This window comes from Mesoplodon densirostris, chromosome 19 (assembly GCF_025265405.1).
Source record: "Mesoplodon densirostris isolate mMesDen1 chromosome 19, mMesDen1 primary haplotype, whole genome shotgun sequence".
Classification (NCBI taxonomy): domain Eukaryota; kingdom Metazoa; phylum Chordata; class Mammalia; order Artiodactyla; family Ziphiidae; genus Mesoplodon; species Mesoplodon densirostris.
Window position 1 is genome coordinate 9811131 of NC_082679.1, and position 18180 is coordinate 9829310.

Consider the following 18180-nt stretch of genomic DNA (forward strand, 5'->3'; position numbering starts at 1 on the left):
GTCAAAGGATCACTGACTTGGATTTTAAAAGTATCACTTTTTTTGTAATAATATAATTACAATGGCACAAGTTCTGTTCTCCCAAGTGGATGGGCTGTGTGGATAGGGTAGGGTACTATCCGTTTCTACGCCTCACTTTCCTCGGCCATAAAATGCAGATGCAAAAACTGATGGTCTCTAATGCCTAAGCTCAATGGGGACAGAAATTCTGTCATCTCCAGAACCTAGGACTGCGTCTGGGACTCTGTAGGTGCTCACTGAACATGTGAAAGAACATAGGGCTCTGTAGATCGCTGAAGTTCCACAAAAGAACAGCAGGTGTCGCCCCAGCCCTATAGCCGCCAGCTCGGAGCCTCCGGGGCTGGGCTAAATCAGACTCTAGCAGGAACCCACCCACTCGAATTCGGATTTCTTAGGAAAGGGGCCTCTGAATGCCGAATTATGAATCTTTTCTCTTAAAAAATGGACTTCTTACTTGGGAAAAAGGGGCTTCTGGCCCTTTAACAGCCAGAAGGGAGGGCGCCAGGTCCCTTGGCGCCGTTTCCCAGAATGCGCGGCGCTATGCAAATGAGACAGTTTCTAAATCGACAATGATTCAACTCATATGAGGCAAACTCAACATTTTGGAAGGATATGCACCGTAATAAATAGATTGGGAGAATTTATAGATATTGAAGTCAACAGTCTCACACGCTCCCAAACTACATCACCATAGGTGAAAAAAGTAGCAATTTATGGCTTTTATATAGCTGTGTGGGGAAGTCAGTTGTTCGCCCGGATGATCCTCAGTGGTCTGGGGTGCAGGCTTCAAACCTGTAGCTGTCTAGCGACAGAGTGGTTCAATTCCACCTTTCGGGCGTAGTGTATCTCTCCTTTATCCTAACTACATGTTATATAGAGTGCGGATTGGCTCCGACAACGTCGTTTCACTTCTGTATTCAGCAGTTTCTCATTCCCCACCTGGGACTCTCCCTGTGGATGCGTTCCTCTTTTTCCGCGACTAACAAAGAACTCCAAAAGATTGTAAGAAAAATTCGTCTACACTCTCTGTTCTAGGATATTTACAGTTTGAGAGTGATCCTGGATTCCTCCCCTTCAGTTGCTTACTCACTTATTCATTTACTCACTCATGTATTTAATCACGCATCCACTTAACTAAGCAAATATTTATTCATTTGATCATTCATTCATTCATTCACTCTTTCAACAAGTATCTGCTGGGTGGTTGCTCTATGCCCGGCCCTGCACTGAGCGGTCCTGGGGACACACTGGTGATGACAAAACCCTGACCCTGACTTCATGGTGCTCCCAGTCCAGTGGAGGAGACAAACTTTAAACACTAATCAATTACCCATTTAATTAACAACTACAAAAGTGATAACTACTGGGAAGGCAGGCACAGAACCTGTGAGGACATCTTACAAGGAGACCTGAGTTCAGGTAGGGTGTCAGGGTAATATCTGAATATACACCTGAAGGATGAGAGTGGATTAGCTAGCAGAGAGGGGGAATATTCCAGGCGGGGAAACAGGGTGGCCCCAATAACAGCGATGAAGATGGTGATAACTGCATTTTACTCTGCGCTCAGCGCTGGCGTGTACTAGCTCACCGATTCCCCTCAGCCCCATTCTGCAGCTGAGGAAACTGAGGCTCAGAAAGATGAAGTCTCTTGTCCAAGGTCACCCAGCTTTGGGAAGCCTCCAGCCCCAGGGCTCTCAGACCTCTGGCCCATGCTATTTACCACTGCCCTGTGCTGTCTTTCCCAAATCAGCTACTCACCACGTCCTGTCTGTTCTGCCTCCTAAAAGTCTTTTGAATCCTTCCCCTCCTCTCTCTCCCACAGCCCTGGTCCTATTCCAGGCTCCCCCTCCCACCTCAGTGTCCTCACCCTAGCCTTGTCTCTGATCTTCTGCCTTATCCTTGCCCCCTTCCTCTCCCAGCTACCCTCAACCTGGCAGCTAGAGGAGTCTTCCTAAAGCACAAACCTGTCCCTGACCTTCTTATGCTCAAAACCAGCCAGAGCTCCCCAGTACCCTCAAGAGAAGGTCTAAACTCTTAATCTGGAATTTCAGCCTGCAGAACCTTCTCCCTGGTAACCTCTCTCTTCACACCTTTTGTTCTAGCGCCTGTGAACCTCTAGTTCCCTCAATGTGTCAAGCCCTCTCCCCACTCACAGCTGTTTGCACTCACTATTTCATTAGACTCAACCTTTTTCTATTCCCTTCTATGCTGTCTATTTATCCTCTAAGGCTCAGCTTAGCTATCCCCTCCTCCAGGAAGTCTTTCCTGACTCCCAGGTCAGGTTAGGTGCCTCCACTGGGCCCCTCAAGTCCCATGGACTCCCCCAACCCTGTCCAATTTAGATCATCCCTGACTATGAACAGGTCTGTGTCCCCCACTGGACTGTGAACCTTAGGAGGGGGGAGCCTGGGGCTGTCTCTGTCTCTGCAGTATCCCCAACCCTGCCCAGCACAGGGCTGGGCACACGATAAATGCTTAGCAAATTTTGTGAATTAACTAAGAAACTAAGTAATTCCATCCTGACAAATTCCACTGCTTAGTCATTTACTAAGACATCTGACCTCTGGACCAGTACTTCCATTCCCAGAGTGCTTGCTGCTATGCAAATGAGAGCGGGCTTGGATCTTGCAATGGGGATGGCTCAGCTGTATCTTTGGACAAAGTGGCAATGGTTTTGGTTTAGTCAATATTGGTTTGTCCCCAATATGTTCCAAACCCAGAAGAAGTGATCATGTGAAAAAGCAAAAGGCAACTGATCTTCACTGTAAAAGTGATCCAAGTTTTGTGACTCATATAACCATGAGGACTTGCTATATTCCTGAGTGGTCTTCAGCAGCATAAACTTTTTCTACCTCTAACTTGTGCTCAGACAATTCCCAGAACATTACAGGGTCAAGTACAATAAGTTCCCTACATATGAACCTTCAAGTTGTGAGTTTTCAAAGATGTGAACATTCATTTGCATGTCTAATCATGTAAGTTAGTTCATGTGCAACGATACACGAAGGTTGCAGCAGCCGTTCAGAATGCAATCCAGTGCTACCAGGTCATCTATGATGAGAAAAAAAGAGCTACTACCCAGACGTCACTGGATGACTAGCAAAAAAGAGCTACTACCCAGACGTCACTGGATCGTTTTTTCTAGAGGGTAGACAGAATTGAAGCCAGCAAGAAACCAGAACCTGTGCCATCAACGTCAGGCGTGACTGAAATTGCAGCTTGCCCTCCGTCTCTTATTGTTGACGATCCTTCAGCTCTACCATCTCCCACCTCCTCTCCCTCCTCCAGTCAGTAACTCTTCTTGCCTGTTCATTCGGTGCCAGCCCCTGTATGCCAGCTGTTGTACTGTACTACTGTACTTTTCAAGGTACTGTACTGTAAAATTTAAAATGTTTTCTTTATTTTTTGTGTTTGTTTTTTATGTATTATTTGTGTGAAAAGTATTATAAACCTATTACAGTGCAGTACTATGTAGCCGAGTGTGTTAGCTGGGCACCTAGGCTAACTTTGTTGGGCTTATGAACAAATTGGACTTAACGAATGCCCCCTCGGAACAGAACTTGTTTGTATGTAGGGGGCTCACTGTATAAATTCTTCCCTCACCAGGAAACCTCCCTGACCTTTAGCATTCTGGTATCAGACACCTCATGGCTTATATTCTGCCTCATTACTTCTTCAAGGAGGAGGTACAGCCTGTGTGTGTGGGAAGTCCTCCTGACTGTCTAGCCTCCCTCCATCCTGCTGTTGGCTGATTCACTAGTAAGAGTTCCAGCGTGTGTGTGTGTGTGTGTGTGTGTGTGTGTGTGCATGTGTAGTCCCATAGCAATCTAACCTCACGCCTTCATGCCGAAAGGCAGGCAGGTGATGGGTGTCAGAAGCAAACAGACCCTGAAGCTTGGTGGATGCACTTTTAAGAGCTTTTTATTGGCGACAGTGCAGAACCACGAAGGGGAGGGTAGCGGCCCAGTGCCAGCCAGCCCCAGCCCCCCAGGGGTCGGGTGCAAAATACAAAAAGAGAATCACAAATACAGCATGGGGTGAGGGTAGTTGGATATTCAATAAATTGTGGTCTGCAGCGGCAGGCCCTGCTCACAGCTTCACACTCACACCCAGAATCCTCAAAGATACAGATTACAAAAATCTATAATCCCACAGGCTTACTCATAAAAATAAAATCTCAGGTCCCCAACGAACCCGGAGTCGGAAGACCGCTGGAGGATCAGGGACAGTCAGATGGAAACGGTCTAGTAAAAACAGGCAGAGAAAAGACAGAGGGGAAGGGACACTCGGGAAAGAGACAGCCAGAGACGGCCAGAAAACAACCAGAGGGGCCGAGACAATCAGAAAAAAGACAGCTAGAGACAGAGGCAGCCCAAGACAGGCTGCCTCGAAGTTTCCAGAAGCAGTGTTTCCAATTCAACGGCATGGCTTTGAGGGCCAACATGACCTAGAACAAGGTTGCGGAAGCGCTCACATACTCACGCGCACACACACACCCACATATAATATATTTATTTATACATAATAGATATAAGTGCCTTTCGGAAATCAGGAAAGGGATAAATAGCCACGGTGGGTGGGGGTGGGTCTGGGTTCAGGGCGGGGGCTGCGGGACGGGGCAGTGGAATGTTCTCCATGCAGCACGGAGGGCGGCGTGACCCACCCGATATTATAAAATATCAATTGGCCTCATGATAAAATTCTCATGAGGTGAAACACAGGGAAAGGCGGGGGGAGGGGGAGGGAGCTGAAACCAAGAACTGGGGCTGGGGCTGGGGGAGGGGAAGCTGGGACGGCGGGAGCCCAGCTCCTTCGGGTTCAAAGCCTCAGCCTTTAAATCTCCGGATAAACGTCGGGCCCCCTGGCAATCTCCCCATGCTCCCTTTCTAGAAAGGATGTGGGGTGCCGAGGGGAGGGAGAAATTGGCGTCCTAGGCTGGGATAGGGTGACAGGCCTTAAAGGAAAAGGCCAGGGCTTGGTCTGGGGGTGGGGGCTCCTGAGGAGAGAGGCCACGCGAATGGATAAGTGTCAGCCCCTCTCGATTCTGTCACCCCCTCGAGTCAAACTCATTTTGAGGGGAGGAAGGAGGCAGGTGGGGGAGGGGAGACCACGGAAGGGCTTTGGGGAGTGGGCGGCACAGTCCCTCCGGAGGGTTCTGTCCCACCGGGCTCCTCCCCCCGCCCAATCCGGCCAACTCATTTCACAGTATAAAACACTCCCGCGGGACAGGCATCACAGCACCCACTGCTGCCTGAATCAGAGAGGCCCAACAAGGAAGGCCCGGAGGGGAGGCTGACGGGCGGTGGGGGAGGGTCGACTAACACTGTAATCCGAAAAGAGGGCTGGGGGCTGAATGTGCAGGGGATCCTTAGGGTTCAGGACATTTAAATCAGAGCCAGCCTCGCTGGGAGGGAGCAGCTGGACGGTCAGGGACGGAGGTTCACATTTCAGACTAAGTCTGGGTCGGGGCCGGGGGGAAGGGGATCATCATAGGGGGGCATCAACTTCCCTTTAAAGGGGGGCTCAATTCAGAGGAGAATCTACCCACATGGAAATGTTGGATAAATAAGCTAAGGTCGTGGTGGGGGGCGAGCAGGGAGAACCAGCCTGGTCACCCCTTGAAGGGTGGGCGTGGGAGACTCTTTGGGGGTCCTGTGGCATCTCCTTGTTGGGCCTCTCTGCAGAGGACTACAGCTCACCCCAAAGCCCACCGCCAGCACCCCTTTCCCTCCAGCCCAAAGGTGGGCATCACCCCCGCCCCCACTCCCCCATCCCCAGAGGTTGGGTTGAAGCGAGACGGCCGACAGGCAGCCGGGGGGGGGGGGCCGGTGTCCATCCCCTCCCCACCCCCTGTCCCCAAAGTCACCAGCTCTCTGGTCTCGCCGGGCCACAGAAACAAGAGGCGGCACAAAACACAAGGAAGTCCTCCTGTCCGATGGCAGTGGCAGCGGAGGGTCAGACAGGAAAGGCAGGGAGGCCACACGCCCGCTTTGTCTCTTCCCCTCTCTCCTCCTCCTCCTCCTCCTCCTCCAAATCTCTCTCTCCCTTGTGTGTTTGTTTGTTTTGTGTCTAAAGAGTTCACAGAGCAAGAAGGGAGGGCGAGTTCAGGGGGTCGGAAGGCTGGTCACTGCCGCTGGTGCGTTGGGCGCCGGCGAACGCGGAGACCTCCGGGCAGGTGAGGACAAACGAGGAAGTGTACGAAGGGTTAACAACGGGGAAGGGGTCGCCGAGGACTTGAACTTCACTGTGTGTAAAGAGAGAAGCTGTCAGGTTGGGGGGCGCGTCCTGGCTGGTCTGGAAGGGCAGGGGCGGCGGTGGCGGGGGCGGAAGCAGCCAGCTGAAACCGTCTTCCTTAGTGGATGCTGACCCCGGCAAATCTCTCACCTCCGCCAGCGGGCCCGGCCCGGGCCCCTCTTCGTAGGGGATCTTGCAGCCCGGTTTGTGGGCCACCAGCACAAACTCCAGACGTTCCTTCTCCTTTTGGAGCTCGGCGATCTCCGACTCCAGCTCTGCCTTTTCTTCCTCCAGCTGGTCTGTCTCCTGAGGCCCGGGCGGCCAGGTCGCAGAGAAGAGCGAGGAAGGAGAAGAAGGCCGTGAGCGACTAGAGAAGGTGAGTCATGGCTGAAACCATCTCTCCTAGACTGACGGCTGAGGCCCAGGGGTGGAAGGCAGCTCTGGACTGAAAGACCCCCTGAGATGGAGGCCTGGTGTGCTATGGGACTTGGGGCAAGGGTCTTGCTTTCTAGGAGCCTCAGTTTCCCCATCTGTCCAGTGGATGGTTGGGAAAGGGCCAGGTACACATAGGAAGTCTCTGGTTGCAAGAAGCACTCAGAGGTTTGTTGAGTGAATGAACGATCGTTATATGTTTCTAAGGCCATCTATTCCCCTCTGTTACTTTTCCCCCTCTGTTATGCTTCCCCCTCTGCCTCCCAGGGAAGAGACCAGGTAGCTCAGGGAAGTAAAGAATTTCCCTGATTTAACAGGGAAACCCCTGTAAGCATAAAGTAGAAAACTCTCAGACTGAGGTAGGGCATGAAAATAGAGGGGCATCATGGCAGAGGCCACCAGTCCAAGCTCTGAGAACTATGGGTGGCTGGGGCAGGTGGTGGGGGAATTGACATAGAATCAAAGAATTTCGTTTCACAGACTCTCCAGAATGTTAAATCTAGCAGGAACCTGGGAGATTCACTGAGGAGTTGAAGAGATGGAGAAACTGAGGCAAAAATGGGTTATCACTTGCCCAAGACCAAAAAGGGGAAATGACTGGAGCGCCCCTCTCTTAAAGTTCGCTCATATGTCCCCTCAGGAGGAAGTGAAGGCCAGGTAAGTGGTGTGTGTGTGGGGGGGAGCCGGGGTCATAAACCAGGACAGGGAGCAGCCAGGAGTATGTGAGAGCCTGCGTGTATGAGCTGGGTGACCCCGTCTGTATCTAGTTCCACATGTGGAACCTCTGGTTCTCAGTCCAGGATAAGGGCACAGGTGGTGGTGGGTAACAGAAGATGGGGAGAGAGCCCCCCTTCAGCATACCCTCACCCCACCCCAGGGACCATCCTCACCGCCTGGAGTCGGTCCGTCAGCTCCCTTCTCCGGTTCCTACACTTTGCCGCTGCCAGTTTGTTTCGTTCTCGGCGAACTCTTCTCTTCTCCTCCTCCTCTGGAGTGAGCTGAGTAGGGGAGATAGAGATAGTGAGATGTGGGGGACACGTGTTCCTCCCCATCCACCCCAAACCTCCTCTTCTTCAAGAACCCCCAGTAGTCAGAAAAGAACCTTCTAGACCTCACGGACTGTGGGGAGGATGATAGGGTTTCTGCAGCATTGAGGCTGCAGATGGTCCCTCACCCCAACAGTGGCAAAGTTAATGCCTCTCTTCCTTCCTCCCCCGCCCCCGCACCCGCACCCGCACCCAGAGCAAGCTCTGATGCCCTCTACTCACCGTCTCCTCTCGGGGTCTCCTAGGCCGGGCTCGGGCTGGGCGGGGCCCAGGTCCAGTCCCAGGTCCACTGGTGGTTCCGCTGGTAGAAGGCCCACCACTGCCACTAGCTCCGCCACTGCTGTAGCCACTTATGCCCGGCGTGGAGTAACTGGTTCCTGGCATGTCATAGGGGTCAACGGCTGTGGGCTGGGAGGCCAGTGGCTGCCCCTGGGACTGGGCCATGGAAGAGATGAGGGTAGGTTGCACGAGCCACTGGAGGTCCTGGCTGGTTGTGATCGCGGTGACCGTGGGCACGAAGGAACCGGGCATTTCCCCAAGACCGGCGCACTCCTACGGGGTGACACATACACACACAGGCGTAGACACACAAACAGAGACACCGACACACACACACCCAACACACATACACACACCGACCCTGTGAGTGAGCACAGGGCCAGCGGGTGTGGATGTGTGTGTCACAGGCAAAAAGCCACAACACCCACCCTTCCACTACACCGTGACGCAGTGGTTAATGAGAGGATTTCTGTGCAACTGGCTTCTACCTCCTCCTTCTTCCTCGGGGAAAGGTTGCACGGTTCCAGCGGGTGGTGAATCACACCCCGGGTTGGTGACTCTTAGGTGTGGGGGGTGGGGAGGAGGCTGGACACAGCCGGGTGACAGAACCCCCGGGATGGAGTCACAGCCACACACACAGCCACAACACCCCACCCCCACCCCAGAGGCAAGGGGAGGGAGAGGGAGAGGCCTTAGGCTAAGCCTCCCTCTACACTCACACACATATACACACACCCCTCTGAACGAGGGGATGAGAGACTGGAGGGTCCATGAGACCCCCGTGCAGGGGCGGGGGTCCCAGTTAAAAGGGTGTTGGGGGACGGGCCTAGGAGTTTAGAACAACGTTTCAAGTAATTGTCTCTCCCCAGAGTGAGACTGACAAGCGACAGGTTACGGTGGGCAGACAAGGAGAGAAAGTGAGCAGCCAGGCTCCCTCAGACTGTCGCGGAGGTGGAGTGGTGTAGGTCCCGAGACCCCAAGCCCAAGCACCGTTCATCTCCCCCACCCCCCGCCCCCAAAATGTAATCCTAGAACTGCTCGGAAGGCTTAACTACTCTCCCAGGGGGCGTGGTGAGGGACAGGCTGGCTCGCTGGCCAATCAGCGTCCTGGAAACCCAGAGGGGGCGGGGCTCCTGGAGACCACCTGGCTGGTTCCCCTAGGGCTAGCGGTTCTAGTCCTGTCTTCGGGCAAACCGGAGACACCCGGCGTCGGGAGCAGAAGGAGTGGGAATGTGTCTGTGTGTGCCTGGAGAAGTGGGTGACGGTCACTATGTCTCCCAAAGAAATTCCGGCACACAGACACCCTCTGACCCTGAGAGCGGAGGGGCAGGATCCCGGCAAGGTCCTTGAGGACTCATTGGGTCGCAGAAGATCGCTCCTGTGGCAACAGGAATCCCCTCGCTCTGCCTCTAGAGGCCCGTAAAAGAGACCCTAGTGCCGAAAAACCACGGGTTCCGGGGACGAACTGGGGGAAGGAAACTGCACCCTACAAATAGGAAGGGAAAGTTGATTGGCCAAAGCTTGCGCCGCGGCGGCCAATCGGAACGCCGGGCTGCCCCCTCCCTTAGCAACGTGGCCCCGGCGTTCCAAAATAGAACGCTCCCGGGACGTCAGGGGCGGGGCGGACGAAGGGGGCGCCACGCGCCGTGCGTGCCCCGCGTCAGACGGAGGATTCCAGCGCGTCAGCCGTTACGCACGGGTTCCCCGTTACGTCTCCGCGCAGGAGGCGGAGGCAGCGCCACTGAGGGTTCGAGGCCCGCCTTCCCACTGGGTCGAGGGTGACCCGGCGCCGGAGTAAGCGCTCGGATGGAGGAGGAAAAAGGGAGGAGGCTACTGGAAGCTTCCCCGGGATTTCCCCCACCTGCCTAACCGCGCTAGCTTCAGGTTGGTGACCTGGGTGGGGGGCAGTCCCCGAGCCGGCTGAAAGTTCTCAGCCCTGCTACCTCATACACGTTGCACTGAACGGCACACTCACCCCACCCCCAAAGCTCACCCCTCTGTGCTCCCTCCCTGCGTTACACGCACACAACCAATTGCAAGCACGTCCGGACTCTGCAGTTTGCAGAGTGCGCCGTGAGCCTATTCCCTCTCAGATCCTGGATTTTGACGCGTCTTTATTTGGGGTGGGGGGATTGCTCGCTCCACCCTTGACTTTAAAAAAAAATTATAAACCACAAAGCATCACCCCAGCCCTCTAGAATTTACCTGGGAGGCGGCGGCGGTGGGTGGACTGCCGAAGGAGTCCACCGAAGACAGATATTGAGACTCGGCGGAGGGTGAGGAGCTGCACCGGGAGCCGGAGTCGTAGTCTCCGGGGAAAGCTTGAAACATTTCCCTGGGCACAGGGGGGCCCCTGTGACCACGCTGAGGTCGCCGGGAAGCCAAGGCTATGGCCGGGTGGGGGAAAGAAAGGTGAGAGTCCGGGGAAACTCGGGATGGGGGCAGCGTCCCGCTCCAACAAAGGCAAAGTTTCTGTGTAATTCTTTTGCGGTGCCCAGGCCCCCACAAGATGCCGCTGTGCCTCCTGAAAGTCCAGGATCCGTAGGACCCGGGGGCGAGGGGGGATCGCTCCCCCAGAGGCGGAAAGCTCTGTCCTGCTGTACAGAATCTGCTTCGGGTGCGGTCCCCTCCACGCGTCCGGCGGGTCCCACGGGGGGAGGGGAGTAATAAGGAAGACGAAGAAAAGTAAGTCGATCCTCCAAAATAAAATGTAGAATTATCTAGAAGAATCCTTCCAAAAACTTTCCGGAAAAAGAATAAACTGAATTTCACAGCCCCCAAGACGAAGAACCACAACAATCAAGTCCCAGCTCCGCGTGTCCCAGCCTTGGCCGTAGCTCTCAGTCTTATGAATGAAGCCCAGAGCCGCTGTATTTATATGCCCGGGGCCCGGCCCCCCTGCTTACGTCACCCTTCCCGCGCTCCGCGAACTTCTCAATATCTCCGGCCCTGGTGAACCCAGCCCCGCACCGTCCGGCAGGAGGCCTGCCCTAGCCTCGATCTGATCACCTGCATCACCCTCGCGGCCCTGAGGGTCTTGGGGCCTGCGTTCTGAAGTACTCGGCGGGAGGGGATCCCGGCCTGGTCTCCCCAGAGTTCCTGTGACGCAATTAGCCATATAAGGAGCTTGGCCGGCGCCGCTGAGTGTTTGTTTGGTATCCTAGCAATTACGTCAGAGGGAATCCCTCGCTCGCTCGTGCGCTCGCCCCGCGCGCCTGCGGAACCCGCCCGCGCTTGCGCAGTGCAGCGCCGCCCCGGGGGCTGATATTAATAGGCTATTAGACTGACCCAACGGAGGATCCCCGCAGGGAAGACCCCAGATGGGGGTCCCCCTCACCTCTGGCCGCCCCTCCCATTTCCCCTGGTGGTGCAGCGCCCTCTCTCAAGAATAAGGTCAATCTCCAAAAGCAGACTCTGGCTCTGTGGTGTAGTCACATAGGCGGGGAAACTGAGTCCCGAGCCGGGTGGGAGGGGCTGTGATGCTCCAGGTGAAAGTGGAAGTGGGGGTGGAGTCCCGAGGCTCATACCAGCTTCTGCCCTGACTGGCTGTGCGACCTTGAAAAATGTCTTTTCTCTCTGAGCTTCAGCTTCACTTTTCCCGGATGGACAAAGGATGTGTGTCTTGGACCCTGCTGCCCCCAGAGATCCGGCGGCGTTTGGGAGGTACGCGGGTTTGGAGGGGATGGGGAATAAAACAGGGTGAAGTGTCTCTCCTGCTGACGGTGTAGTTAACCTCTCCTTTCTGCTTTATAATTCTATCCGTAGTCAGAAATAATGTATGTGTGGGGGGGCATAATAAATAATAATAGTAATAATAATGATAATGATTAAATAATAATAATAATAATAATAATAATAGATGCCATGTATTTAGCACTTACCAAATACTGGCTCTTGTACTAAGCCTTTCAATACAAGAGTTACAATCCTTAAAAGCTTTGGAAGGTTAAGCGAGGAAAAATCTTCATTTTATAAAAGAGGAAAATGATAGAGAGTTTGTGACTTGCCCAAGACCCCATCTCATCCCATCCCATCAAGAAATTCAAACCCAGGATTCCTATTCTCTTCCTGACTTCTGAGAGCTGCCTGGTTCAGTGAAACTCCCTGAAAAACCTGGGTGTTGGGATTGTTTAAATGACAGTTCCATTGGTGGGGAGTTGTAAGCCTTGCAGACCTATCCTGTCTGCTCACAGCGTACACTATTGTAACCCCGGCTCAGGGGGGCAAGCTGCTTACCTAGCCACCCAGTTAGGAAATGTAGTTCAAGAGTCTAATTAGGGTATTTCAGACACCACAGCCTCCAACTCTTAGGCTTCCACTGGTAAAGATCTCACTAGCTGCTTCAGAAACCTGACTTCCTGGCACTTTCCTCCCAGTGCAGAGCCTGGCCCAGCCAGGGCACAGAGGGCGAAGCACTTTAAAATTGTTGAATCCCACAGGCCCAGAGAGGTGGAGGGCCTGGCTCATGGTCACACAGCAGGTATGAAGCCAAGCTGGAGGGGTTGGGTGGTTCCTAATTCCCAGGAGAGTCTTGATTCTCTGTCCCAATAGTGGGGAAGGGGTAGGGAGACGCGGAAGGCTGAGGGGACAGGGGGACAATACAGGGAGACTGAGGTTTCCAGACAAAAGCCCAGCCTCAAACACCTCTTCCCCCACGCCCCCTCTGTCTGCAACCAGTCTGGGAGGAGGGACAGGGACTAGGAGATGACACGGCAACCACCAGCAGGCAGTGACTCGGCCCCAGCATCAGACAGGGAGTGACCCCTCATTCCTGTCCTGTCCAAGCCCCTCATCTCCTCTCCCACGGAATAAAGGAGACACACAAATACCTACCCTAGCTGCCCAAAGACCTTCACACCCCGCCCCAGGTGGCCCATACATCCACACATATACTCACAGGGGCACACAGGCATTCAGACATCCACCCACAAGCAGCAACACACACCGCCACACAGAGAAACAGCTTCACGCGCACACACACCTGCAGAAAGAAACACACACCTTCACATGGTTACCAACACACATGACACACACGTCCTCACTATAGATGCACGTGGTGCTTTTCACACACAATAACAAGAGTAATTCTTCTGAGCACTCATATTAACTTATTTAATTCTCACAATACTCCTATGAGGTAGGAACTATCATTTTACAGGCAAGGAAATGGGGGCCCAGAGAGGTAAAGTCACTTGCCTAGAGTCGCACAGCAAATTAGTGGCAGAGCTGAGATAAGAATGTAGCCTGCGGGGCTTCAGAGCCTTTGCTCTTAATTATTATTAAATGAGTTATATATGTCGATATATTCACATGCAGATGGTCACACTCATGCAGACATTGGACATTCAACCCCCGACAGGCAGACCCAGAATCTACATTCTGGCCCCACTACTTAGTAGTTGGGTGAACTTGAGCTAGTGATGTCTGGAGCCTCAGTTTCCTCGCTGGGGAAAGGAGGGCAGGAATAGTGCCCAGCTCATGGGGCTGGTGAGGGGATTATGTGAAGTGAATATCAGTAAAGCTTCTGGAACATGCCTGGCACCTTGTAGGTGCTTGTTTTTTTTTTAATTTTTAAAAAAAGTTACTTATTTTGTTTTTGGCTGCATTGGGTCTTCGTTGCTGCGCGAGGGCTTTCTCTAGTTGTGGCAAGCGGGGGGCTACTCTTCCTTGCGGTGCACAGGCTTCTCGTTATGGTGGCTTCTCTTGTTGCAGAGCACGGGCTCCGCGCCGGCTTCAGTAGTTGTGGCTTAAGGGCTTTGTTGCCCTGCCGCATGTGGGATCTTCCGGGAAGAGGGCTTGAACCTCTGTCCCCTGCATTGGCAGGCGGATTCTTAACCACTGCACCATCAGGGAAGGCCTTATTTTGTTTTTAAAACAAAGCTATGCAGACCTTTGCAGACCCTCATAGAGACGTGACCAGAAGCAGAAACACACAAGATCCCATTATAGCTTTCATGGGTCCAGGCACTTTTGCCTTTGTGGGCCTCTTTCTCCATAAAGACATCTTTAAAATTATTTATCATGACTACGTTGGTATAAAGACAAATATTAAATATTAAAACATTTCATTTGACCTAGAAGTTTAGTTCTTCCTTGATTTTAAAAGAAATTAAACACTTTCATGGGCCTCTAAAATTATCATGGGCCCTAGGGCCTAAGGTAAAAATTGGCCCTGGAGACACACACACACACACACACACACACACACTCACACTCTCTCTCTCTCACACACACACACACACACACACACAGAGTCTTACTCAAACATACACATGGACGTGAACACCTTGCCCCCAGAGCATGGCATGGGTAAGGCAAGTCTTTTGCCATGAGGCTGACTCCCAGGGAACTTCCAGGAGGAGGAGGACTTGAGTGTAGGGGAGAGGGCAGGACCCCTGCTCTGGCTCCTGAGAGCTTGGATGTGTGTTGGGGGGTGGGGTGGCAGTGTCAGCTCTGCTTGCTCAGAGCATCCTGTAAATAGCCCCGGGGACCCAACTCTGCCAAAGGCAGCCCTCAGCACATTCTTCCATTCTTTTTTTGGCAAAACCCTTGCTACTCTGTTCCTCAGTTTCCCCCTCCATAGAGCAAGAAGGTTGGATGACCATGGGCTCTGAAAGTCCTTTCCAGTTCTGAAATTTCATAATAAAAATGAGGAGGAAGATACGGAAAGTAAACACTTAGCTCTGCTCACATGCATTATCTCAGTTAATCCTCATACCACATCAGCCTCATAAGTAAGTTATTGTCCCCATTGTACAGAAAAGGAAACCGAGGCACAGGGAAATTAAACCTGAGAACAGTGCTTCTCAGCTGTTATGTGAAATCAAGTAAGCTGGGGAATCTGGTTACAACTCACATCTGGTATAGTCTTTTGTGTTTCCATGCAGCCCCTGGGTGATGCCAAGGCTCTGGCTCCAAAAGAAATGTCTGTGAGAGTTTCTGAAGCACGAGAGGAGTGGGGTGTGCATGTTTGGGTGTGTGTCCTGCTGTGACCTCCGTGAGGGTAGAGCCCAGGTAGTTAGGAACTGCTGGCTTCTCCATGTCCAGCATTGAGTAGTGAGTGTTACTGGCTGGCTGGGCCCACTCCCCACTGAGCAATCCTGGTTGCCTCCTGGAGGGGGTGTCTGTGGTGTTTCAGGGAAGCAGAGTGGTCCAGATTGGAAACTCTTAGCTTGACCTTCCCAATACCTCTGCATGCTGCATTCAAACTCCTCACTCACCACAGCCCACAAGGTCCGGCATGACCTGGCCTAGGCTGACCACTGCAGTCTCACCTCCCCCTCCTCTTCGCCGTATTCTAGACGCCGTGGTCTCTCTCCCTAGTCTTCAGGGACTTTGTATGTGCTCTTCCCTCTGCCTGTAGCATGCCCCTTTTTCCTCCCTCTAGCTCATACTCTCTTCCTCCAGGTCTCAGCTCCTGTGTCCCTTCCTCCAGGAGGCCCTCCCTGGGTCAGTACCCTTCCCCCCTGAGAGCCCCCCTCCCCTCTCTGCCTGTCTGGGGACAGTCTGGTCTTCTTCACTGGTCTGTATTATTATTCAGGCCCGGGCTAAGGCTGTCCAGGTCACGGCCAAGTCCCCAGCACAGTGCCAGGCACTCAGCAGGTGCTCAATAAATATTTGTTGATTAAATGAATCTTCACCATCCACTCATTTATTCATTCATAAACTCTGAAAGACTGCCTTGGACAGAAACATATCTGTCTTGCTCAGAGCTACATAAACGCCTACAGAACAAGGCACACAGATACACAGCATCACACACTCAGATCCCATTATTGTGTACACTCTTTCCCATGTATGCTCACAATTATATACGCGCACAGTTTCACATGTGCGGGCATGCAGACACAGCTAAGTAGAGGCCACCCTAAGATGCTGGCTTGTCTCAGGCCCTGGTCCAGGTGTGCTGTGGACCTCCTCACTGTAGGGGCCAACCTCTCACCCACCCCAACCCAGACCCTCACAGTGTGGTGGTGTATCACTGACTATAACCGCTCCAGGCATTGGGTGGCAGGAGTGCTCAGGGAGGCCTGAGCAAATCAGGAGGACTTCCTGGTGGAGGTGTTTGGACAACTACTCTCAAGTCCTGAAAAGATTCAGATAAGGAGGGAGTCCCGGAAAGTCCCTCTCTCCCTACTGTAGACATGTAAGACCAAAGAAGAGGAAGCAGGAGACTGTGGGAAGCTAAAAGGAAGGACTGGACCAAGGTGGTACGGATAATGGTTTTGGAGGCCTTTCCAGCTGCACTTTGAATGAAAATAATATGAGTAGAATTAACAATATAGCTGGCAGTCACTTAAGAAAACTAACCAGGTGCCAGGTGCTACATACAGATCCACTGTATTTTCTTGTTTAACTCTTCCAATACCATTATAAGGAGGGCACTAGCTGTGTGACACCAGGCAAGTAACTTAAGTTCTCTGGACCTCAATTTCCTCATCTGTAAAGCGGGGTTAATAACAGCACCTCCCTCCCAGCATTTTGAGGAGTAAATGAGTTTGTATGTAAAAATGCCTATAACAGTGCCTGGCAGAAAGGATATTCCCTGTAAGTATAAGCTACAATGGCAATTATTATTATCCCCATTCAACAGATGAGTAAACTGAGGCCAGGAGCCCTTAGGGAACTTGCCTGACCTGCGGGTTTCTGCGGAGTGAGGGCTGGTTACAACCCAGGTGGTGAGGCTCCACAGTTGTGGGTGGACGGAGGCAGGGCCTCCCCGCTCTGGGGTGTTTGCATGCATGAGTGCACGTATGGTGATTCCATTGTTCTCTGCGCAAACACCCAGACCCCATCCCACCCCCAGCAGGTCAACCAGCTGCTGGCCACAACCCACAGCCTCCCAGTCATACCCGAGTGGGCTTCCTCTTCACGGCCCAGGGGCCTCCCCACCGGCTCTCCCCCGCCTCCCCTTCCTGCACCTTGAGGACGCCTGCGGCTGGACTAGGTGGTCTCAGGCTGGAGCTGCCCCGTCCCTGACTCAGGCCCCACGCCCCCTCACTGACCCGAATGCGGCCTGCCCGGCCCCCGCAGCCAGACGGACACGGGGTGGGGGGTGTCATGGAGGGGGGGGTCACAGCGGGCCACGTGCCCGCGCCCGGGGCGGCTGAATTCCACCTGTGATTCAGTCGGCTTGTCTGGGCCACTGGGGGGTGCCCTGGCCGGTGATGTCAGCGGCCAGGTATGTGGCCGGGGTTTCTCCGAGGTGACTCAGGCGCCTGAGCTACCCTCTCCCTCCTGCAGACACTCTGGGCAGCTCTCCAGGGCCCGCAGCCAGCAGCCTGACCCTCCCTTCCCGGCCTCCTCCACGCCCTCCACACCCTCCACACCCCTGAGCTGTGGGAACAGCGGGCTTGAGGACAGGCACGAGGCAGATCTCAGAGGCTAGGGCCCCAGGCCAGTCCTGGCAGCCCACCAGGACCTCCTCACCTCCCCTGGAGACCGGAACTCACAGGTTATTGTAGGATGAAATTCATTCATTCATTTATTCATTCAATCAGCCATTCAAACACATGTTCTCAGCACCTCCCCTGTGTCAGGCTCTCTAGGCACTGGAGACAGAGCTGACAAGAAGACAGAAATTCCTCACAAAGCCCCATCGGAGCCTGAACACTGTACAACATTATTATTGCTATAGTTACCCCCTCCCGAAATTCCACCAGCCTGCAAGACTCAGGCTGGTTTCTGTTCCTCCAGGCAGCTCTCCAAACAGCCCGTTACTTTTAATCCTTAGCCCCCAAACCGTCCCTTGAGGGAAGTCCTTTCAGGACTCTGACCTTCAACCAGCCTGCTGCAGCCTTTTCTTCCCTCTTGGACTTTACTCATTCCCAGTCCCACTGAATGATTTGAACCCCTACTTTCCCCACCCCCAAACTCTGCCCCTTCACTGTCTTCCCCAGAACCTGAGCTTCACAGTGATGATCATGATTGGCCTTGCAGACACTGAGCGCTCCCTAGGTCCTTACACCAGGGTCAAGCCTTAGAGACACAGCTTCATTTGGTCACAGCCACCCCTGGAGGAGGCCTGTTATCATGCCCATTTTGTAGGAAGGAAACTGACACACAGAGGTATTTCGGTACCCACTAGCTCAGAACCACGCCTGAGTCTGTAGCTCAGATTCTGGACACATGCATGCATACAGGGGCACACAGAGAGGAAATAGTAATA

At 53.3% G+C, this 18180-nt stretch overlaps 2 protein-coding genes, 1 long non-coding RNA gene and 1 other non-coding gene across 7 annotated transcripts in view; 3 read left to right on the forward strand and 1 right to left on the reverse strand.

Moving 5' to 3' along the window:
* The first annotated feature begins 772 nt into the window (after nt 1-772).
* TRNASTOP-UCA (transfer RNA opal suppressor (anticodon UCA)) lies at nt 773-859 on the forward strand. The gene has a single exon. It is a non-coding gene; the product is annotated as a tRNA-Sec (tRNA).
* Nucleotides 860-3156: 2297 nt separating this feature from the next.
* On the forward strand, nt 3157-8240 carry LOC132479786 (uncharacterized). The gene is made up of 3 exons (XR_009530575.1): nt 3157-3388; nt 6550-6631; nt 7168-8240. It is a non-coding gene; the product is annotated as an uncharacterized LOC132479786 (long non-coding RNA).
* FOSB (FosB proto-oncogene, AP-1 transcription factor subunit) lies at nt 5801-10843 on the reverse strand. 2 transcript variants are annotated; one of them, XM_060083347.1, is made up of 5 exons: nt 10218-10843; nt 7956-8285; nt 7578-7685; nt 6406-6561; nt 6189-6265 (listed from the first exon to the last, which is right to left on the reverse strand). In XM_060083347.1, the coding sequence occupies exons 1-5, from the start codon at nt 10341-10343 to the stop codon at nt 6263-6265; spliced, it is 723 nt and encodes a 240-aa protein (XP_059939330.1). In that variant the 5' UTR covers nt 10344-10843; the 3' UTR covers nt 6189-6262. The 2 variants fall into 2 exon arrangements, with proteins under 2 accessions (XP_059939329.1, XP_059939330.1); XM_060083346.1 differs by having other exon boundaries at nt 5801-6561.
* A 756-nt stretch (nt 10844-11599) lies between these two features.
* ERCC1 (ERCC excision repair 1, endonuclease non-catalytic subunit) overlaps nt 11600-18180 on the forward strand; it is a 45356-nt gene continuing 38775 nt past the window's right edge. For 2 of the 3 annotated variants that reach the window (XM_060083341.1, XM_060083343.1), the window contains exon 1: nt 11600-11675. In XM_060083341.1, the coding sequence (XP_059939324.1) occupies nt 11615-11675 (61 nt within the window). In that variant the 5' untranslated portion in view covers nt 11600-11614. The remainder of the gene's footprint in view (nt 11676-18180) is intronic. The other variant, XM_060083342.1, reaches the window with a different exon arrangement.

Coding starts and splice junctions, on each gene's coding strand:
- FOSB (XM_060083346.1), bottom strand. CDS start 10,343: ATGTTTCAAGCTTTCCCCGGAGACTACGACTCCGGCTCCCGGTGCAGC. Junction 8,286..10,217: donor CCACCGCCGCCGCCTCCCAG/GTAAATTCTAGA, acceptor GTCACCCCGTAG/GAGTGCGCCGGTCTTGGGGA. Junction 6,562..7,577: donor TGACGGACCGACTCCAGGCG/GTGAGGATGGTC, acceptor CCCGGGCCTCAG/GAGACAGACCAGCTGGAGGA.